Here is an 18,656-nt window from a genome sequence, read left to right as displayed (position 1 = left end):
CACCTCCAATTTTGGTGTCATCTGCAAACTTATTAACTATACTTCTTATGCTCACATCCAAATCATTTATATAAATGTTGAAAAGTAGAGGACCCAGCACCGATCCTTGTGGCACTCCACTGGTCACAGGCCTCCAGTCTGAAAAACAACCCTCTACCACCACCCTCTGTCTTCTATCTTTTGAGCCAGTTCTGTATCCAAATGGCTAGTTCTCCCTGTATTCTGTGAGATCTAACCTTGCTAACCAGTCTCCCATGGGGAACCTTGTCAAGCGCCTTACTGAAGTCCATATAGATCACATCTACTGCTCTGCCCTCATCAATCCTCTTTGTTACTTCTTCAAAAACATTAAGATACCTTCGTGCAACTATAAAGACTTACTCTTTTTTTAAAGTTCTTCCCTGTGGAGCTATCCTTGAACTTTAGTGGAGCTATAGTGGTAGCCTACACAGAATTCAGCTCTTGCAACTGAGATATTCTTGACCCAGGATGTATGTTTTGGATCCTGAAAAAGTGCCACAAAACAATGCACTACATGCATCTATTGCAGACTCAGCCATTGGGTGAGATGGTAGCATGTTAGCTCATAACTGAAGAATGCAAAATAGTCACTGGATGAATGGTAAAGGGTGAATAGATGGGAATATTAGGAAGTGTTTCAGAAGAGAACACTGGATAAATGGCATGAGAAATTATTTGATGGTGCAGACATGACAAGGTGAGGTCAAGTATACCACAGAATAAAAGTGAATATGTAAGAATATTCAAGGCAGATTGGAGTCAGGTCTTGAGGTTAAGTCAGATCAAAATAGGGTGAAGCCTGGGGGTGGTGGAGGCATTGACAGGTAAATGTTTAGTTTGGTGATGAAGTCAGAACTAGTTGTGGGCTGTAGTTAGGAGGGTCAGGGGGTTAGTCGAGTGGCAAAATCAGTAATGGGGGCATTGTTTTGTAGTGAGGGGTGTAATATGATTGGCTCAGGAGAGAGTCAGTGATGGTGATGAGGTATAGTTGCTGAGGTCAGTTGTACAGTTTCCCAGGATTTAGACGAGGATTTTTCTAATATTTCCGAAATAAACATTCAATTAAGAAAGTCAGATGTCTCTAACTCTAAATTTTTGTCCCAGAGAGCCAGACAATTGCCATTGGAAATTCAAATTTCTCAGGCAAATCCTACTGTGTTAGGATTTCCCTGGGTTCCTAGCACACATCTTGTGTTATAATCTGGTCTCTGACCATCCAGAGAGATGAAGATGTGAGTCATTGTTAAATTGATGACAGCTGCAATACTCCATGCCCTGAATGTCTGATGAGATATTTCCCTCTCTTGATTAAAATTTTTAATTCCATTGTAACTCCATTTTCGAATTAGTGTCCTTACCTTTAGTCTCAAACCTTCCCTAACATCAAAGACAGAGCACTCTACCCCAAATCTTTTCAATTACTTTTTACCAAATCAGCACATTTCAAACACAGTACTACCATTAATTGGCAATACTTATCACATTCAGTTTTGCAACAACTCAATGTTGCAATTTCATGAAACTTGGAATTGAACTATTACATTTTTTGCATTGTAAACAGACACGAAGCAGAATCTATTTATTTTTAACTTATTCTTAACCCTTTGCCCTGTGAATTTTAGTTTAAGTTTTGTCTTGTTAAAAATGCGATAATTTAATAGGAGGCAATAATTTATGATATCACAATGAAATTTTCTATGCAAGATAGTTCAAACCTCGTCAACTGAAGATGAATTTCAATCCGACACAGAATTTTAATAGCCGTCTTTTTTTTGGATAGATGGACTACATTTTCAAATATCATTGCAATGGACTTTAACAAAAATGCTTTTTAAATTTGGATGTTCTGACCTTTCCTCGACAGACAGAGCGCACACAGTCCACAAGTTGTCCTGTCTCCAACTGAAATGGTCGACATCGCTTCATTTCCTGATCCCATAGTTTTACTGCACCTCCCTCTTTTGTCCTTTTAAAATTAAGAGCACATCAATCAGTTTTACAGTAAATAGCAAATAATTTGATCATTTTAATTTGTCCAGGTTAGACTAACAATTGCATTAACAAAATCACATATAAAACTTTGAAACCGATGGTATTCATGGTGGTTTCTGTGCATTTATGTTAATGATCCCCAGACTGAAATTTATGTTTCCTGCATTGTTATTGTAACTTGTGATATAAATTAATGTCAGCTTTAGCTGGCTAGGTATGGAAAAGTAGGTTTCTTACTGGAGCTTTCAATACTGGTTGTAATGTCTATATTTTTCCTGAGTCTCATGAATTTCACGTGCTGACTTAAGAAAGGGGTACATTTGCACCATTGATGCTATATTCATCTGTTGATTGTCCCATTTATGAAATATCTGGCAATCAAGAATAGCAAGGAAGCAAGGTGTCCACAGTGGATGCTCAAAGACGACAGAACATAAGAGATATTTCTACATGCATATTTAATAAGTCTCACATATAATGTTTATGTACAACAGCACAACAATAGACACCAGGGTGGAGGACTGTGAAATATTAGAAGAAACTGAAATAAGGGAAAGGATATATTAGTGGATTAAGCAGCCTTAAAAGTGGATAAATTTGGAGGCCAGGATAAAATGAGTTGTATCTTAAGCTGTTGAGAGAAGCAAGGGAGGAGATATCAGGGGTCCTGACGGTAATCTTCAGATCCTCTCTGTCCAAGAATGAGGTGCCACAGGACTAGAGGACTGCTAATGTTGTTGCATTATTTAAATGAGAGGAAGGAATAGAAAAGAAACCTACAGCCCAGCCAGGCTAACTTCAGTGGTGTGGAAATTATTAGAAAAAAGTCTGAGTGACACAATTTATTGGTAGTTGGAGAAGCATAGATTAATCATGGATAATCAGCATAGATTTGGTAAGGAAAGATCATGTCTGATCAACTTTTTTGAAGAAGTAACCAGGAGTGTCAATGAGGGTAATGTATTTGTTGTGATCCATATGGACTTTAACAAGGCTTTGACAAGGTCCCTCATGACTGCTCAATAAAAGCAAAGTGGCTTGTTTGATCCAAAACTGGCTGAGAGACACAAAGCAGAGTGACAGAGTGATAGTAGAAGGATGTTTATGTGATTGGTATGTCTGTTTCCAGTGGAATTGCTCAGGGCTCATGCTGGGACCCTTCCTGCTTATCGTGTACATTAATGATTTGGACTTAAAAGTACGAGGTATGATCAAGAAGTTCATTTCCGACACGAAAACTGGTAAATGGTGAACAGGATAGCTGTAAACTGGAGGATATCAATGGACTGGTCAGCTGGGCAAAGCAGTGGCAAATAGAATTCAACTTGGAGAAGTAGGAGATAGTGCACTTGGAGAGGGGAAGGGTAAAAAGGCAGGGATTACACTATGGAAGGTAAGACCCTGGCAAGTGCTTAGAGACAAGATTAGGGAAGATCTATTTGAACTGGGATGGTTCAGGTGTGTAATGAACTTCCAGAGGAAAATGGTAGATGCAGGTACAGTTACACCATTTAAAAGATATTTGGACAAATATATGAATAGGAAATTTTTAGGGTGTTATGGGCCAAACACAGGAAAGTGGGACTAGTTTAGTTTGGGTAACTTGGTCAGCATGGACGAGTAGGACCAAAGGGTCTGTTTCTATGCTGTAACTATGACTCTGATGAAGGGTTTATGCCCGAAACGTTGACTCTCCTCTCCTCGGATGCTGCCTGACCTTTTGTGCTTTTTCCAGCACCACATTTTTCGTCTCTGGCTCTCCAGCATCTGCAGTCCTCACTTTCTCTGTGACTCTATAACTGTATAAAACATAGTTAGGCCACAACTAGATTACCGCTAGCAGTTCTGGTCAACATATTACAGGAAGGATGTGATTACATATTCAGAAGAGATTTATCAGGCTTTACGTAGGCTGGTGGTTGGGTTATGAGAAAGATTGGATAGGCTGGGACTGTTTTTTTTTGAGCAGCGTAGTTTGAATGGAATCTGATTGAAGTGTACACGATAATGAAGGGTATAAGAAAGAGTCGATAGGAAAATACTGTTTCCATTAATAGAGGGGTCAATTAAAATAAAAAGGACGAGGTAATGGCTCAGTGGTTAGCATTGTTGCCTCACAATGCCAGGGACCCGGGTTCGATTCCCACCTTGGGTGACTGTCTGTGTGGAGTTTGTACATTCTTCCCATGTTTGCGAGGGTTTCCTCTGGGTACTCTAGTTTCCTCCCACAATCTAAGATGTTCAGGTTAGGTGAATTGGCTGTGCTAAATTTCCCATGGTGTTGGGTAAGTATAAGGTAGGGGAATGGGTCTGGGTGGGTTACTCTTCGGACGGTCGGTGTGGACTTGTTTGGGCGGCACTGTGGCACAGTGGTTAGCACTGCTGCCTCATAGTGCTAGAGACCTGGGTTCAATGCCCGCCTCAGGCAACTGTCTGTGTGGAGTTTGCACATTCTCCCTGTGTCTGCGTGAGTTTCCTCTGGGGCTCCGGTTTCCTCGCACAATCCAAAGATGTGCAGGTTAGGTGAATTGGCCATGCTTAATTGCCCATTGTGTTAAGTGAAGGGGTAAATATAGAGGAATGGGTCTGGGTGGGTTGCGGTTCAGAGGGTCGGTGTGGACTTGTTGGGCCGAAGGGCCTATTTCCACACTGTAAGTAATCTAATCTAATCTAATCTAATCTAATCAATAACCAACAGGCATAGATATATATTAAGAGTTAAATGGGGAGTTGAGGAGAAATATTTCACCCAGAGTGGTGGGAGTCTGAAACTCACTGCCTGAATTGGTGAATGTGTTGCCAAAGCCTCCAGGGTTATGGGCTATGAGCTGGAAAATTTAATTAGTATTGTCAGATTTGTTGACTGGGTGGACAAGATGGGTTAAATTGCCTCCTTCTGTGTTGTAACATCTATAAGTCTATGAGATAAATGTTCACAGTATGATTAGAGCATGCACCACCCATTTGTACAAGGAACAATTGTCTGAAGAGCAGGATCCTTGAGGAAACCACTGAACGCCGCTTCAAAAATGATGAGGAAATAGTTTTGAAACAGATCTGGAACAATAGCGATGTTCGCATTTATGCCTGCTCTCCAGGTCTGTATTTACTGTCCAAGAAAAATCTATTTGGGCTTCTCAGAAGAAATTTAATTTTGGTGTTCCAATTCATAAAAAAAATGCCATTATTCTAGGTCAACAAAATAAACCGAAATTCATAATTGCCAGCTAAAATTACATTAAGTTTGAAAATCTACATGTTTTACATATTATTAAATTAAAGAGGAATGCAGGAAAAAGGTAGAAAATGTCAAGAAATCTCAAGATTGAGAGCCATAGGTAGTAATCAAGTTCTAATTGAATTAATTTTAAAAATTGTGAAAAGAGTTTATAACCATATTTGGGGAAAACAAATAAATTTACAGAATTTTAAATTAAAGTGGCAAGGATTAAAATAATAGCTATTAATTATACTAATTGCTTCTAGAAATACGTTTGGGAGATGTGATAGATTGACCACAAACACTAAAGGATTGCAAATAACCTGACACCAACATACATCAAAACAGAACAATTAGATGGTGACATCTTTAAAAATGTCCATATTACAGAGGAGGAAGTGCTAGATGATTTGAAATGCAAAAAAGTGGATACATCCCCAGGACCTGATCAGGTGTAACCTAGAACTCTGTGGGAAGCTAGGGAAGTGATTTCTGGGCCTCTTATTGAGATATTTGTATCATTGATAGTCACAGGTGAGGTGCCGGAAGACTGGGGGTTGGCTAACGTGGTACCACTGTTTAAGAAAGTTGGTAAGGACAAGCCAGGGAACTATAGACCAGTGAGCCTGATGATGGTGGTGGGCAATTTGTTGGAAGGAATCCTGAGGGACAGGTCGTACATGTATTTGAAAAGGCAAGGACTGATTAGGGTTAGTCAACATGGCTTTGTGCGTGGGAAATCATGTCTCACAAACTTGATTGAGTTTTTTGAAGAAGTAACAAAGTGGATTGATGAGGGCAGAGCAGCAGATGTAATCTATATGGACTTCAGTAAGGCGCTTGACAAGGTTCCCCTTGGGAGACTGGTTAGCAAGGTTAGATCTCACGGAATACAGGGAGAACTAGCCATTTGGACACAGAACTGGCTCAAAGGTAGAAGGCAGATGATGATGGTGGAGGGTTGTTTTTCAGACTGGAGGCCTGTGACCAGTGGAGTGCCACAAAGATTGGTGCTGGGTCCACTACTTTTCATCATTTATATAAATGATTTGGATGCGACTATAAGAGGCATGGTTAGTAAGTTTGCAAATGACACCAAAACTGGAGATATAGTGGACAGCGAAGAAGGTTACCTCTGATTATAACAGGATCTTGATCAGATTGGCCAATGGGCTGAGAAGTGACAGATGGAGTTATTTTAGATAAATGTGAGGTGCTGCATTTTGGGAAAGCAAATCTTAGCAGGTCTTAGGGGAGTGTTGCTGAACAAAGAGACCTTGGGGTGCAAGTTAGAGCTCCTTGAAAGTAGAGTCGCAGGTAGATAGGATAGTGAAGAAGTCATTTGGTATGCTTTCTTTTATTGGTCAGAGTATTGAGTACAGGAGTTGGGAGGTCATGTTGTGGCTGTACAGGACATTGGTTAGGCCACTGTTGGAATATTGCGTGCAATTCTGGTCTCCTTCCTATCGTAAAGATGTTGTGAAACTTGAAAGGGTTCAGAAAAGATTTACAAGGATGTTGCCAGAATTGGAGGATTTGAGCTATAGGGAGAGGTTGAATAGGCTAGGGCTGTTTTCCCTGGAGTATTAGAGGCTGAGGGGTGACCTTTATAGAGGTTTATAAAATCATGAGGGGCATGGATAGGATAAATAAACAAAATCTTTTTCCCTGGGGCCGGGGAGTACAGAACTAGAGGACATAGGTTTAGGGTGAGAGGGGAAAGATATAAAAGAGACCTGAGGGGCAACGTTTTCACGCGGAGGGTGGTACATGTATGGAATGAGCTGCCAGAGGAAGTGGTGAAGGCTAGTACAACTGCAACATTTAAAAGGCATCTGGATGGGTATATGAATAGGAAGGGTTTGGGGGGATATGGGCCGGGTGCTGGCAGTTGGGACTAGATTTGGTTCGGATATCTGGTCGGCATGGACAGGTTGGACCAAAGGGTCTGTTTCCGTGCTGTATATCTCTATGACTCTAATTAATGAAAATACAATCAGACATAAAATGCCAGAGCTGTTAAGTGCTGTTGAATACAACTACCCAACATTGATATTGTGTACACTTCTAAGCACTGATGTGGAGATAATTCTTGCCTTCTAGGAAACAGCATTGGCACCTCAATTGATAAATGATATTAGGCACCAGTGCTAAAAGGAATGAATCAGGGCACTAGGGATGTTTTTTAGGGTTAAAAGTGACTATATTGAACTAATTAACATCATTATGGTGAAAGATTGGGGAAGAAATTGATGGTTGGGAGTGGGGAGAGGCGGTGTTCTAATTCTAGTTCTAGAAGCTCTATATTCAGTTAAATATGTCCACCTTCCTGACAGTTAGCACTACATTGTAAAGTGCAAGCAAAATGTAACACTATTCGAGATTTAAATAAAATCAAATAAATGTCCTCTAGGTGGACACGGATGATTAGTTTTTATTGGTCTTGCAAACAAATCTTATTAAGCATAGATTGCAAACAGACTTAATAGAAACGAAGTGAATCTACTAATAGAATTAAACACATGTTAATGTTAAACATTAGAAGAGTTTTTAAAGTAATGTGTATTCATTAGGATAAACATATTCTTTCAAAGACAATTAAAAATCTAAAAATTAATCTTACGGTCTTTCTTTGCCTCCAGTAACTATCAAGCCATCTCTTAAAGTTGTGTACATTGTAAAAACAGGTCCTGTATGGGCTTTTGCTACAACTCGAATTAAACTGTGATCCTTCCAGACATATACATCTCCGCTTATGGCACCAGTGAATGTAAGATTGTTCTATAAATGAGAGATATAAATTAGATAGTAAATAAGTAATGCATTCATACATATTTTTAGTTCAGAGGTAAATACTGTAGCTTGACAATTTTTTCTTGAGCTCTGTTAATGGAGAAATGTGCGTCTGCCATGGAACTCACATCTCAGCTGCTTAATTGTTATTTTTGTCTGCAGTAATTAAATAAGTAGCCATTCTCTTGAGATGTTGCAAACAGGAATTAAGACCCTGGGGCTGAAATTGCAGTGTTGCTGGAGACAATACAGCAAAACTGAGGCTGAGTTGGATGTGCTGCTCCAACAGGCATTTCTAGATTAGCATCCCATCCTAGAAAGGGTGTTTGGATGTGCATCCCATGCAAACACCAGAAACCTCTGAACTAGGGCTGTTATGACTTCAAAAAGCCCAACTGGCAGACTTGATGAACTGTTTGCAGACTTGGGCCATGTGGATTGACTCAACACATTTGCTTGTCATTCATTAAATAACATAGATCCACTTGCAATTGGGATTTAGCAATTAGATTATTTGCAGGATCAAACATTCACATTACAGGGAAGGCAATTCTGAATAACCTTTGCTCTTGTAAAGTCACTATAAGTACTGTAGAATGTTCTTGGAAGTATAGTGGTGAGTTCCTGATTTTGGCAGGAAGTGTTACTGCATCATTGCATGGAAGGCAAAGGATTTGTAATCTGCCCACACAAAACTTCAAAACATATAACGCTGCAGCTGCAATGTTTTTGGGTCAGTGGCGATAGAAAGGTGCAGCAGAGGTTTCAGAGGAAACAACTGTCTATGGCGTACTCTGACAAGTTAAAGTCAGACTCCTCCATGTTCCTTGACACTGACTTTGGCAGACATTTAAGTATGCATCCTTATTAGCATTCTCCTGTATGCTGCCATCTCCAGTCCACTGGAGCAGAACTCGTTTGCGCTCCAATCTTCCAATGAGCTGACACACAAATATTTCTTACCCTTGGACTCGCTGTAGCACGGTGATTCACTATGTGATGATCACAACTCCATATTTGCCTCTAAATTATGTGCAGTGTCAATGTCAAAGTTGTGGTTACAAGTGTTAGGTTCAGTGATAAGGACTTTTCATAAATGGTGTGTTGTTGTTGTATTTCCTCTTTCTAGGTGTGATATGATTGGGAAGTGTAGTGATAGGAATCAGAGCCAGGTAGATCTCATTGACTGCGAGATCCTTGATTGGGGTTGTTATCCTGGGCTAAGGGGACCCTGGCTGACAGATGTAAACAGGAGATTCAGAAGGTCCTCTCAGTTCAGGGACTTGCTGTGAACTGGCTGGTCAGAGCCCATGTACTGCGTGCACGTAAATAAAGGGTGACTTGGTAACAGGATATCAACCTCTGTGCAGTTATTTCAGTGGTGACGAGAGTGGGATCTGAACCCATGCATGCAAAGCACAATGGATTAACTGCTTCTTGCAGATGGAAAACTGACAGGGAGGCTGTTCTTCATGAAGCTGGACAGGAGCCACAACCATACAAGATTGCTATTTGGAGTATCATCAGCCTGTACCCTTTTCCATTGTACAAAGAAGAACATTTTACAAGGGCTACCTCAGGTTGTCATTTATCTGGCTAATGTACTAATAACTGGGAAGATCAATAAAGAGCACTTGGAGAACTTGGACATTGTGCTTAAATGTCTCTCCCTGGTGTGGAGAGAATCAACAAAACCGGGTTACATCCATTCAAAGATAAAGTGACAGTGATCAAAGGTGCCCCAGCTCCCATGCCTGTACTGGAGCTTAGGTCTTTCCTTGGGTTGGTGAATTATCACAGGAAATTCATATGTAACCTGGCCTCCAGCTTGACACCCTCAAACCTGCTATTGAAAAAGGATCAGCCTTGGTAATGGTTGCATAGTCAAGAAGTAGCCTTCAGGGAAGTGAAAAAGCAGCTATTGTCATCTAAGTTGTTAGTCCACTACAATCCCAAGCGAAAGGTAATATGACATGCAATGCCTCCCCGTATGTTATTGATGTGGTGTTGGCTCACCAGGGGCCCAATGGAGAGGAACGCCCAATAGCAGACTTTGGCTGATGCCAAATGTAAATATGCCCAGATAGAGAAGGGAGGTCATCTTTGGTGTGAGAAACTAATGCCATTTTGAATGTAAATATGTCACAGGATTGAATCACAAACCCCTGCTACCAGAAAGGCAAAACTGTGTTACCCATAGCTTCTGGTCAAATTCAGCAGTGGTCCCTTATTTTCAGTGCATACAATTACAAGTTGGCACACCATCCAGGAGGCCAAATGACAAATGCAGATGCCTTTAGCTGCTTCCCACTGGCAGATACTCCACTGATAATGCCTCCCTTGGAAGAGTCAGTTCTGGTTTTAAACCGGGTAAAAACAATGATTGCAGATGCTGGAAACCAGATTTTGGATTAGTGGTGCTTGAAGAGCACAGCAGTTCAGGCAGCATCCGAGGAGCAGCACAATCGACGTTTCGGGCAAAAGCCCTTTATCAGGAATAAAGGTAGAGAGCCTGAAGCGTGGAGAGATAAGCCATCTACACACCCTTCCAGTCACCACTGACAATATCTGACTGCGGACAAAAAAAAACAGAAGAGCCATTACAACCAGGATTGAAACTTTTCTGGACCCGACAAGACCAGATGACTGTAGATGATGGCATATTAGTATGGGGAGCAAGAGTGACTGCTCTGAGTAAAGGTTGCCATTAGATACTGGCTAAACAATACCAGGGTCATCCAGGAGTTTCCAAAATGAAGATGTTGGCAATGAGTGGTCAGATGGTGGTCAGAATTGGATGCTGACATACTGCGTTGGTGTGGTAGTGCTCAGAGTGCCAACAAGGACCAAAAGATATTGCTGGCAGTGCCCCCACATTCATGGGAATGGCCAGGTAAATCCTGGACTTAGTTAAACGTCGACTATGCAGATTCTTTCATGGGCTCAATGTTCCTGATCATTGTGGATGCCCATTCAAAGCGGTTGAACATGTATAAAGTTCGTTTGGCAAACTCAGGGAAGACAACTGAAAAGGTGCTAGCACCATTTGTGATACACAGACTTTCAGAAGTATTCAAAGTTTGTGAGAAGATTTGTAGCTCGGGTGCTCGTTGGACAACATAGGACAAACAGGAAAACAGCTAACGATCCGTATCCATGAACACCAACTAGCCACGAAAAGACACAACCAGCTATCCTTAGTAGCCACACACGCAGATGACAAGCAACATGAGTTTGACTGGGACAACACTACTATTATAGGATGAGCCAAACAGAGAACAGCCAGGGAATTCCTAGAGGCATTGCACTCATCCACAGATTCTATCAACAAACACATCGATCTGGACCCAATATACGGCCACTGCAGCGGACAGCTGGAACTGACAACCGGAAGCGGCAGAGACAAACCACTATAAATGCCGGAGGAAACATCACAGAAGCGCTTCACAGGAGGCTCCCAAGCACTGAGGATGTCACCTAGACAGGGGGTGAAACGTCTGCAACACAAATTCCCAGCTCGGTGAACAGAACCACAACATTTCAGAAGTATTGGTCATGAATAATGGCATGTCACTTATCAGCAGGGAATTCGAGTATTTCCTAAAATTGAATGGCCTTCAGCATGTTCAGACAGCTCCACCATCTGACCACTCATTGCCAACATCTTCATTTTGGAAACTCCTGGATGACCCTGGTATTGTTTAGCCAGTATCTAATGTCGATTTTGCTGCTCCTCGGATGCTGCCTGACCTGCTGTGCTTTTCCAACACTACCCTAATCTAAACTCTGGTTTCCAGCATTTGCAGTCCTCACCTTTGCCCATACCATCCATCATCCAATGGTCTGGTAGAAAGAGCAGTCCAAATGTTGAAGGCAGGCTTAAAGGAACAGCCTACAGCTTCATTTGATACTAAACAGTTCGATTATAGGACTCTCCTTCACGCAACTATAGGGATAGCTCCAGCAGAGTTGCTGATGGGCAGAAGACTCTGCAGCAGGTTAGACCTGACATTCCTGGACCTGGGGATGGAGGGTGAAATGGCAACAGGAATGCCAATGCTGGCCACTTGCCACTCCTAAGCAAGAGATAGACTGTTTATTTAAGGAGACGAGACTTGGTGCCAGAACCACAGAAATGGCCTGCCATGGGTATGAAGTGAGGTCATTGCGAAGTCAGGTATCGTGACATACAAAGTTCGAGTAGATGAGGTGGTCCTGAACAAACTTGTGGATCACCTGAAAGCTGCTACTGTGCAAACTGGGCAGGAGCAAAGTATACTTACCCCTTAGAACAGCTGGAAAGGCTGTCAGAAACTGTATATTTGTCCTCTCCCTCTAGCATTGAGGAAACCTCTGAGTCTGAGATGGATGCAGCCTCAATATTGCTACTGCCAGAAGATGAAGAAACTCTTCAGAGACGTTCCAGGTGCAAGAGATGGGCTACGGTCTGGTACACGCTGCCCTTTTCTGAGCCTAAGTCAGAGGAACCGGACCTGGGACGAAAATGTCCCAGGAGAATCTACAAGAGAAGGAACAGGCCCATATCCCCAGAATTTTGGGGAGGGAGGGGATTGTTTGTGGAGGGATGTAGTGATTGGAACCAGGGCCCAGTGGATCTCATTGACTAGGAGATCCTTGATGGGGTTGTTAACCAGAGCCAATCAAGGAGCCCTGGGTGCCTGCCATAACTGAGTGACAGAAAGTTTTTAAACGGCCTCTGATTAGGCCTTTAGACTTGAGAGAACACGCTTCATCATTCAATGAATAGGAAGCCCAACCCCTGGCCATTAATTGGCCACACTGTGGAAAATGACAACGGGAGCACTGTTTCCCTCCCGGTATATTGACCCATATTTTAGTTTGATGGCAAGGCTCAGAAATATTTATTTGGGATGTAGGAGTTTCTTTTGTGGACAAGTTGTATGGTTGGAAAACATATAAGATACTGATGGGGTTTGATCAGGTAGATTCTGAAAGCTTGTTTCCAATGGGGGTTCTGAGCCCAGTCTCAGAATAAAAGGGGCAATCAGGGGCTCTAAAGACCGATTGCCTGCCCCTCTTCCGTGGTTACATTAGAGCCTGGGTATCTCTGGAGAAAGAGCACCAATACCCTTGAGCTGTTCAAGGACAGGTGGGCACCACAGGGAGTGGAGTGCATTATTTCCCCCTCCAATTGTATTTTGATTTAATCCCTGCTCCCCTCCCCCCCTTCACTGCTTGATCACACAGCATTGCCCTTTTGCCCTTTGATGTGAAGGGCACTGCTTGTCACTGGCCACTTGGGTGTTTTATTTTATTTCTGGTGGTGGAAATTAAATAAAGATTCGTGCACCTTGTGTCTTTTACTGTGTCCCACACCCGCACACACAAATATGGGTATGGGGGAAAAATAAGCACTACCGCAGTTAGGCGGTAGTGTGGGGGTAAGGGGAAAAAAAAGAACAGGAGTGTCAGAAAAAAAGATAAAAAATGAAAAAATAAACTGGAGTGTCAGAGATTCTGTTCACTCAGAGCTGGCTCTAAAAAAAAATTAAAAAATAAAATAAAAGGGGCAATCATTTAGTGCTGAGATAAGAAGAAGTTGCTTCACTCAAAGAGTTGTGATTTTTTGGTATCATCCAGCCCAGAGGATTGTGCATGGTCCATAATTAAATGGATTTAAGGCTCGAGTCTCTCAGGGAATCAAAGGATATGGAGAGCAGGCGAAAGATTGAGTTGAAGTCCAAGGTCAGCCATGGCCATATTGAAAACAAGTACAGGCTTAGTGAGAGATACTGTCTCATTCTCCTATTTTTGTGTAAGAGTCAAAACCAGCAGCTGGAGGATAAAATTGTAATTTAGTCAATTTAATTAAACATTTTTCATTATAAATATGGACATTGGGATAAATAGAGCAGAAAATAACATAAAAGCGGCAAAAGAAAGCAAGGGTTATGGCAAGAAATGTATATAGAACATAAGAATTTTAATATCACAGATTTGCTAACAATACTTATAAAAAACAATAAATTCCAGCCATGGAAAAGAAAACACAACAATTTCCTGCTTAGGTTTTATCGCAAGAAGAGTCCTGGATTGGGAGTATATTTTAGAATGATAATTATTAGTTTTCCAATATGTAAATCTATTCACTTCTTATAATATTGAATAATAAGATAATTACTAATTGAATAATCAAAAAATACTTACAGCACCAAAGGCAACAGATAGCATGGTTTGCATCCTTGCATCATTCACAGTTCCAATGGTGCCTTTTTTCGAAAGTAATGCTCCACCAGCCAAGGTCCAAAATTTTATATGTTTTATTCCCACAGATACAAACTGTGTATCTGAATCTGGACGGAACTCAATCACAAAAATTCTCTCACTATGGGCACATTTGCTAGTAACTTTGACACCTAAAACAAAACAAGAACAATGTACTTGATTAAATCTGTTCCAGGTGAGAAATTGTGTCTGACATAAAGTAGTTTGTTTATGCATCCCTTCATTCATAGAATCCCTACAGTACATCAAGAGACCATTTGGCCTTCCTACACCGATCCTCCAAAAAGCATCTGACCCAGGCTGACCACCCCCCACTCCATGCCCATAACCTGTATTCAGGTGGCTAATTCATCTAGCCTGCACAACTTTATACTGTGGGAGGAAACCGGAGCACCTAGCAGAAACCCAAGCAATCATGGAGAGAATGTGCAAACTCTATGTGCAACACTGGCAAACTTTACCAATTTTATCCAACTGAAGACACAATGCTGTGTAAATTAGTTATCTGATTGCATTCCTTTATTACCACTTCGCCTGATCATTAGGCATCATTGTCAAGTTGCAGAATCACTCTTTCTCGTGACCAAATGTCAATCATCAATAAGGATATAAAAATTGAATTTCTGAAGGTATAGGGGGTCACTGCAAAATAATGTGGAATGAGTAAGTATTCACCAACTAATTGTTAGGACTGATGTCAAATTTTTTGTAGAAGGTCTGGAGTTGAGAGCCAAAATGTGGTTTACATGGAGATCTCATTCCATCAATTGCTACTGGAGACCCTTTCTCCCATATCCCTGATCCCATGACATGAATGCAACCTTCCCATTACAGATGATGCTGGTGAGAAGTGACCAAGTTGGATTCTGGGAGAAGTCAGCTCAGTCATCACAACTGAGAAGAGGATTGTGGGTATAAGCTTGGCTGCTCAAGAACTAGATATGTAGACTGAGTGAATAGTGCTTGGAGAGAGATAAAGTACTTTGTAGTTATGAAGGATGGGCCTGGCCTTCTCGTTGCAGAACACCCCAAGTAGTTGGATGATTCTGTATCACTCTTCCTTCATTGAAAAATTTGTGAAGGAAAATACATTGACCACAAGTCCAGCAGGCAGTGGTTGTGGGTATACTGGAGGAGGGTAATGGTGACAGATTTGAAAAATAAGTAATCGCTGCCATGGTATGTGTTTACAGTTTCATTTAGCATGGGGATGGAAGGGGGTTTTAGTTGTTTGGTCATCAGGTTGGTGGAAACAGAGAGAGATTGCATCTTATGTGGAAGTCATTCAGAGAACATGTGGGAGGAGACAAGAGAGAAGCTAGAGAAAGACTTGAGTTCAAGGTTTTAGCATGGGAGAACTTAAGGCCATTAAGCTTACTGGTTAGGGGAAAGGGCAAATGAATAGGTAATTTTCAACTTTTGTGAAAAGATGTTCATAAGCTCCTTTCAGTTACAGGTTGTTCTGCTATAACATGTGTTTTGTTAACACAAATTCACTGTAACGCAATTGATGAATTGGGGACACTGTTTCTAAAGCATGAACTTTTAAAACGTGTGTTGGCTGTAATGCAAATTACATCACAAACACTTTAAGCACCGTTTCTAAAGTGCAATTTTTCTATAATGCAGGTTTGCACCAGAATGCAACCACTGCGTTATAGAAGAACTACCTGTATTCTTGAAGGTGAAGGTAAAGTAGGTGGGAGAAGAATTGAAGTAGATGGTGGATATTGAAGAAGAGAGACAAAGCATTGTTTTTAAGAATCTAGGATGATTCTAAAGTTGTATAGGCTCTATAGGATTTTATGGGGTCTACCCAAATCTAACATGGATGGCTGAATGTCAGATGTGAGTTGTGCCAGTCAGACTTGGGGGATGTGCATCAAATTTTTGTCAAAATCAGAAATTAACTAGGCAGAAAGTGAGAAAATAATAGAATAAAAGAAAAAACTCAGACAAATGGTCTCTGCCTCATTGCTACTGATGAAAATGTAAGATGAGATATCTTGTTAATCATTTTTTGCCTTTTGCTGTGAGTTCAAATATAGCATTGATGCAAGTTGTGCAGAATCTACAACCTGCTCACTTAACTACCATAATTATAAATAAATGAATGTAGGTCAATGACTTTGTAAAATAGAATAAATATAATAAATAACTTCTTAATTATAATAAGCTTAAAAAATTACCTTCCTGCCACCTCCAAACAGTGATAGTGTGTTCAGGGTCGACACCCACTGATAACAGCAACTTGCCAGTGGCACTGAAGTTAACATAACTGACACCTTTATTGTGGGAACAACGGAGAATAGAAAGTGTCTGCTTGGTTATGACATCCCACACATGAATGGATGGAGTTGTCCCTAGTAATTGTAGAAATATTGCATTAATCAAAATGAAAGTATAGACACAAAAACAAGACAAAAATATTTAAAACTTGAAGGTGGTTTTCTTTCAGTAGCTTGCATAAACATTTTGATTAATTATTTGAATCTTCTCAGAAACAAAATCCATTCACAGTCAACTAATTTAGTTCAGGCATGTAACGTAGAATAAAGGCTTATTATTCTAATACTAACTATTAAGCACTGCAATGAACTCAGAACAAAATCATAGGTTGCACAACCACATGTATTGGCTTTATGAGCAAATACATTGTGACAGTTTCACAGGCATGAGAGAACCAATGAAACTGCACAAATACATATAAAGAGAATGATGGAAAGGAGGAGGAACAGTGGGCATTGGAAAAGGGAAAGAACTGATAAACTTACCTGATGTATCTGCAATATCACCTGCATTGAGACAGCAAGTGCAAATGAGGAAATATTGATCCTAGATAAATTATACCTCTGATCTTGAGGCATTATACAACAGAATCCGAGGAAAAATACCAATAACAAAATAAACAAGTAAAATGGATGCAAGGTAAGATGTGCTTTTAAGAAAAGCAAAATTCTGATTTGAAGGCAAATTAGAAGTGTGACACGGGTATTATTACCATGTATGAAACTTTATTATTCAAACTAGCTTGTTAAATTAAGATTGCAATTTAAATAATTGACCCATATTTCAAACGAGGTTTACATTATAAAGTACAGTGAAGAAATAGTTTTAGTCTTACTACATAATAGGAACTAAGCACTAACACAATGAGAATACCAACTACATATTTGAAGAGCCATAAAAAATAAATTACAACATCATTTGTGCCTCCTTTTGTTCATCTGTTATAATTCTATTAGATGAGAGACTTAACAAACAATCAAGGTATTTTTCGATGTATAATTTCAGTTACATCACACTGTAAACTTTTGCTATAAATTCTGTGTCTTACAATTGTGCACTCCACAACCACCTGATGAAGGAGCGGTGCTCCGAAAGCTAGTGCTTCCGATTAAACCTGTCGGACTATAACCTGGTGTTGTGTGATTTGTAACTTTGTACACCCAACACAGGCATCTCCAAATCAAGTCAAGTACCAGAATGTAAGAATATGAACAACTGCTATATGCAGTTCATCAGATGTAGGTTAAATATATAGTTATCTGTACAGAAAGTTATAGCTCAAGGTTTTAAATAAGTCTTCATGCGATTTTAAAATAAACTGAATACCCAAGCTTCTTAATCTGTATTCTTACCGATAACACAGGAAATAAGAGATGGTGATCAGAACTGGGGATTTTTCTTAAAAACAAAGCAGTGACAAGTTTGAATATCACAAGAGATGACTTCAGAGAAATGTTGCAACAGTGAAGAAGTTACACCTATGCTGGGATTCCAGATTTAAAAAGCTACCCAAATGTGAGTAAGAGATTTGTAAAACAAAATTAAACAAAGTCCAAGCTTCATGTAAAAAAAACACAGGACAGAATGAAACAAACATAAAAGAAACAGAACAACACCACTGCTGAATCTTTGTAGTGAGATAGTAACCTTATAGTAGCAAGAGCACAATAAATTCCCATTGTTGAAAGCAAGAAACATTAGAAAGATGACTAACAAAGGCCATACCCATCCTATTCACGTGTAGGCTCTTTCAACAAACAATGGAGCTGTGGTTTTTAGATGGAAAAAAACAAGGTAAGCAAGGAGAGAAAAGAAAGAAATCATTGGAAACATTTCTGGCCTGTTTCAAAAAGACCATATAAATCTTGCTGAACTATGAGAAATGGTGGAAAATCAGCCTTGTGTAAAAATAAACTTCAGAATTCACCATTAGAACAGCTATAAGATTTAACTGACCAGCTTGGATCCAAATACTTTGACCATGCATGACATCACTAAATACCAACTGCAGCAGAAGAGACCAAGGATCCTCACATTGAGTATAATTGTTGTAGGACTAACCCAGACAGATTCA

The 18,656-nt window shown here is 40.3% G+C and overlaps 1 protein-coding gene across 4 annotated transcripts in view; it reads right to left on the bottom strand.

Moving 5' to 3' along the window:
* Positions 1–18,656, bottom strand: part of LOC122552872 (echinoderm microtubule-associated protein-like 6) — a 525,254-nt gene that overhangs the window by 76,813 nt on the left and 429,785 nt on the right. For all 4 annotated transcript variants that reach the window (XM_043695963.1, XM_043695964.1, XM_043695965.1 and 1 more), the window contains 4 exons: positions 16,483–16,656; positions 14,216–14,424; positions 7,857–8,014; positions 1,873–1,987 (listed from right to left, as the gene is read on the bottom strand). In XM_043695963.1, the coding sequence (XP_043551898.1) occupies positions 1,873–1,987; positions 7,857–8,014; positions 14,216–14,424; positions 16,483–16,656 (656 nt within the window). The remainder of the gene's footprint in view (positions 1–1,872; positions 1,988–7,856; positions 8,015–14,215; positions 14,425–16,482; positions 16,657–18,656) is intronic.

The sequence above is a fragment of the Chiloscyllium plagiosum genome, chromosome 9 (assembly GCF_004010195.1).
Source record: "Chiloscyllium plagiosum isolate BGI_BamShark_2017 chromosome 9, ASM401019v2, whole genome shotgun sequence".
NCBI lineage: Eukaryota > Metazoa > Chordata > Chondrichthyes > Orectolobiformes > Hemiscylliidae > Chiloscyllium > Chiloscyllium plagiosum.
The sequence above is the reverse complement of the archived record's forward strand: the minus strand, read 5'-3'. Positions and strand labels throughout refer to the sequence as shown.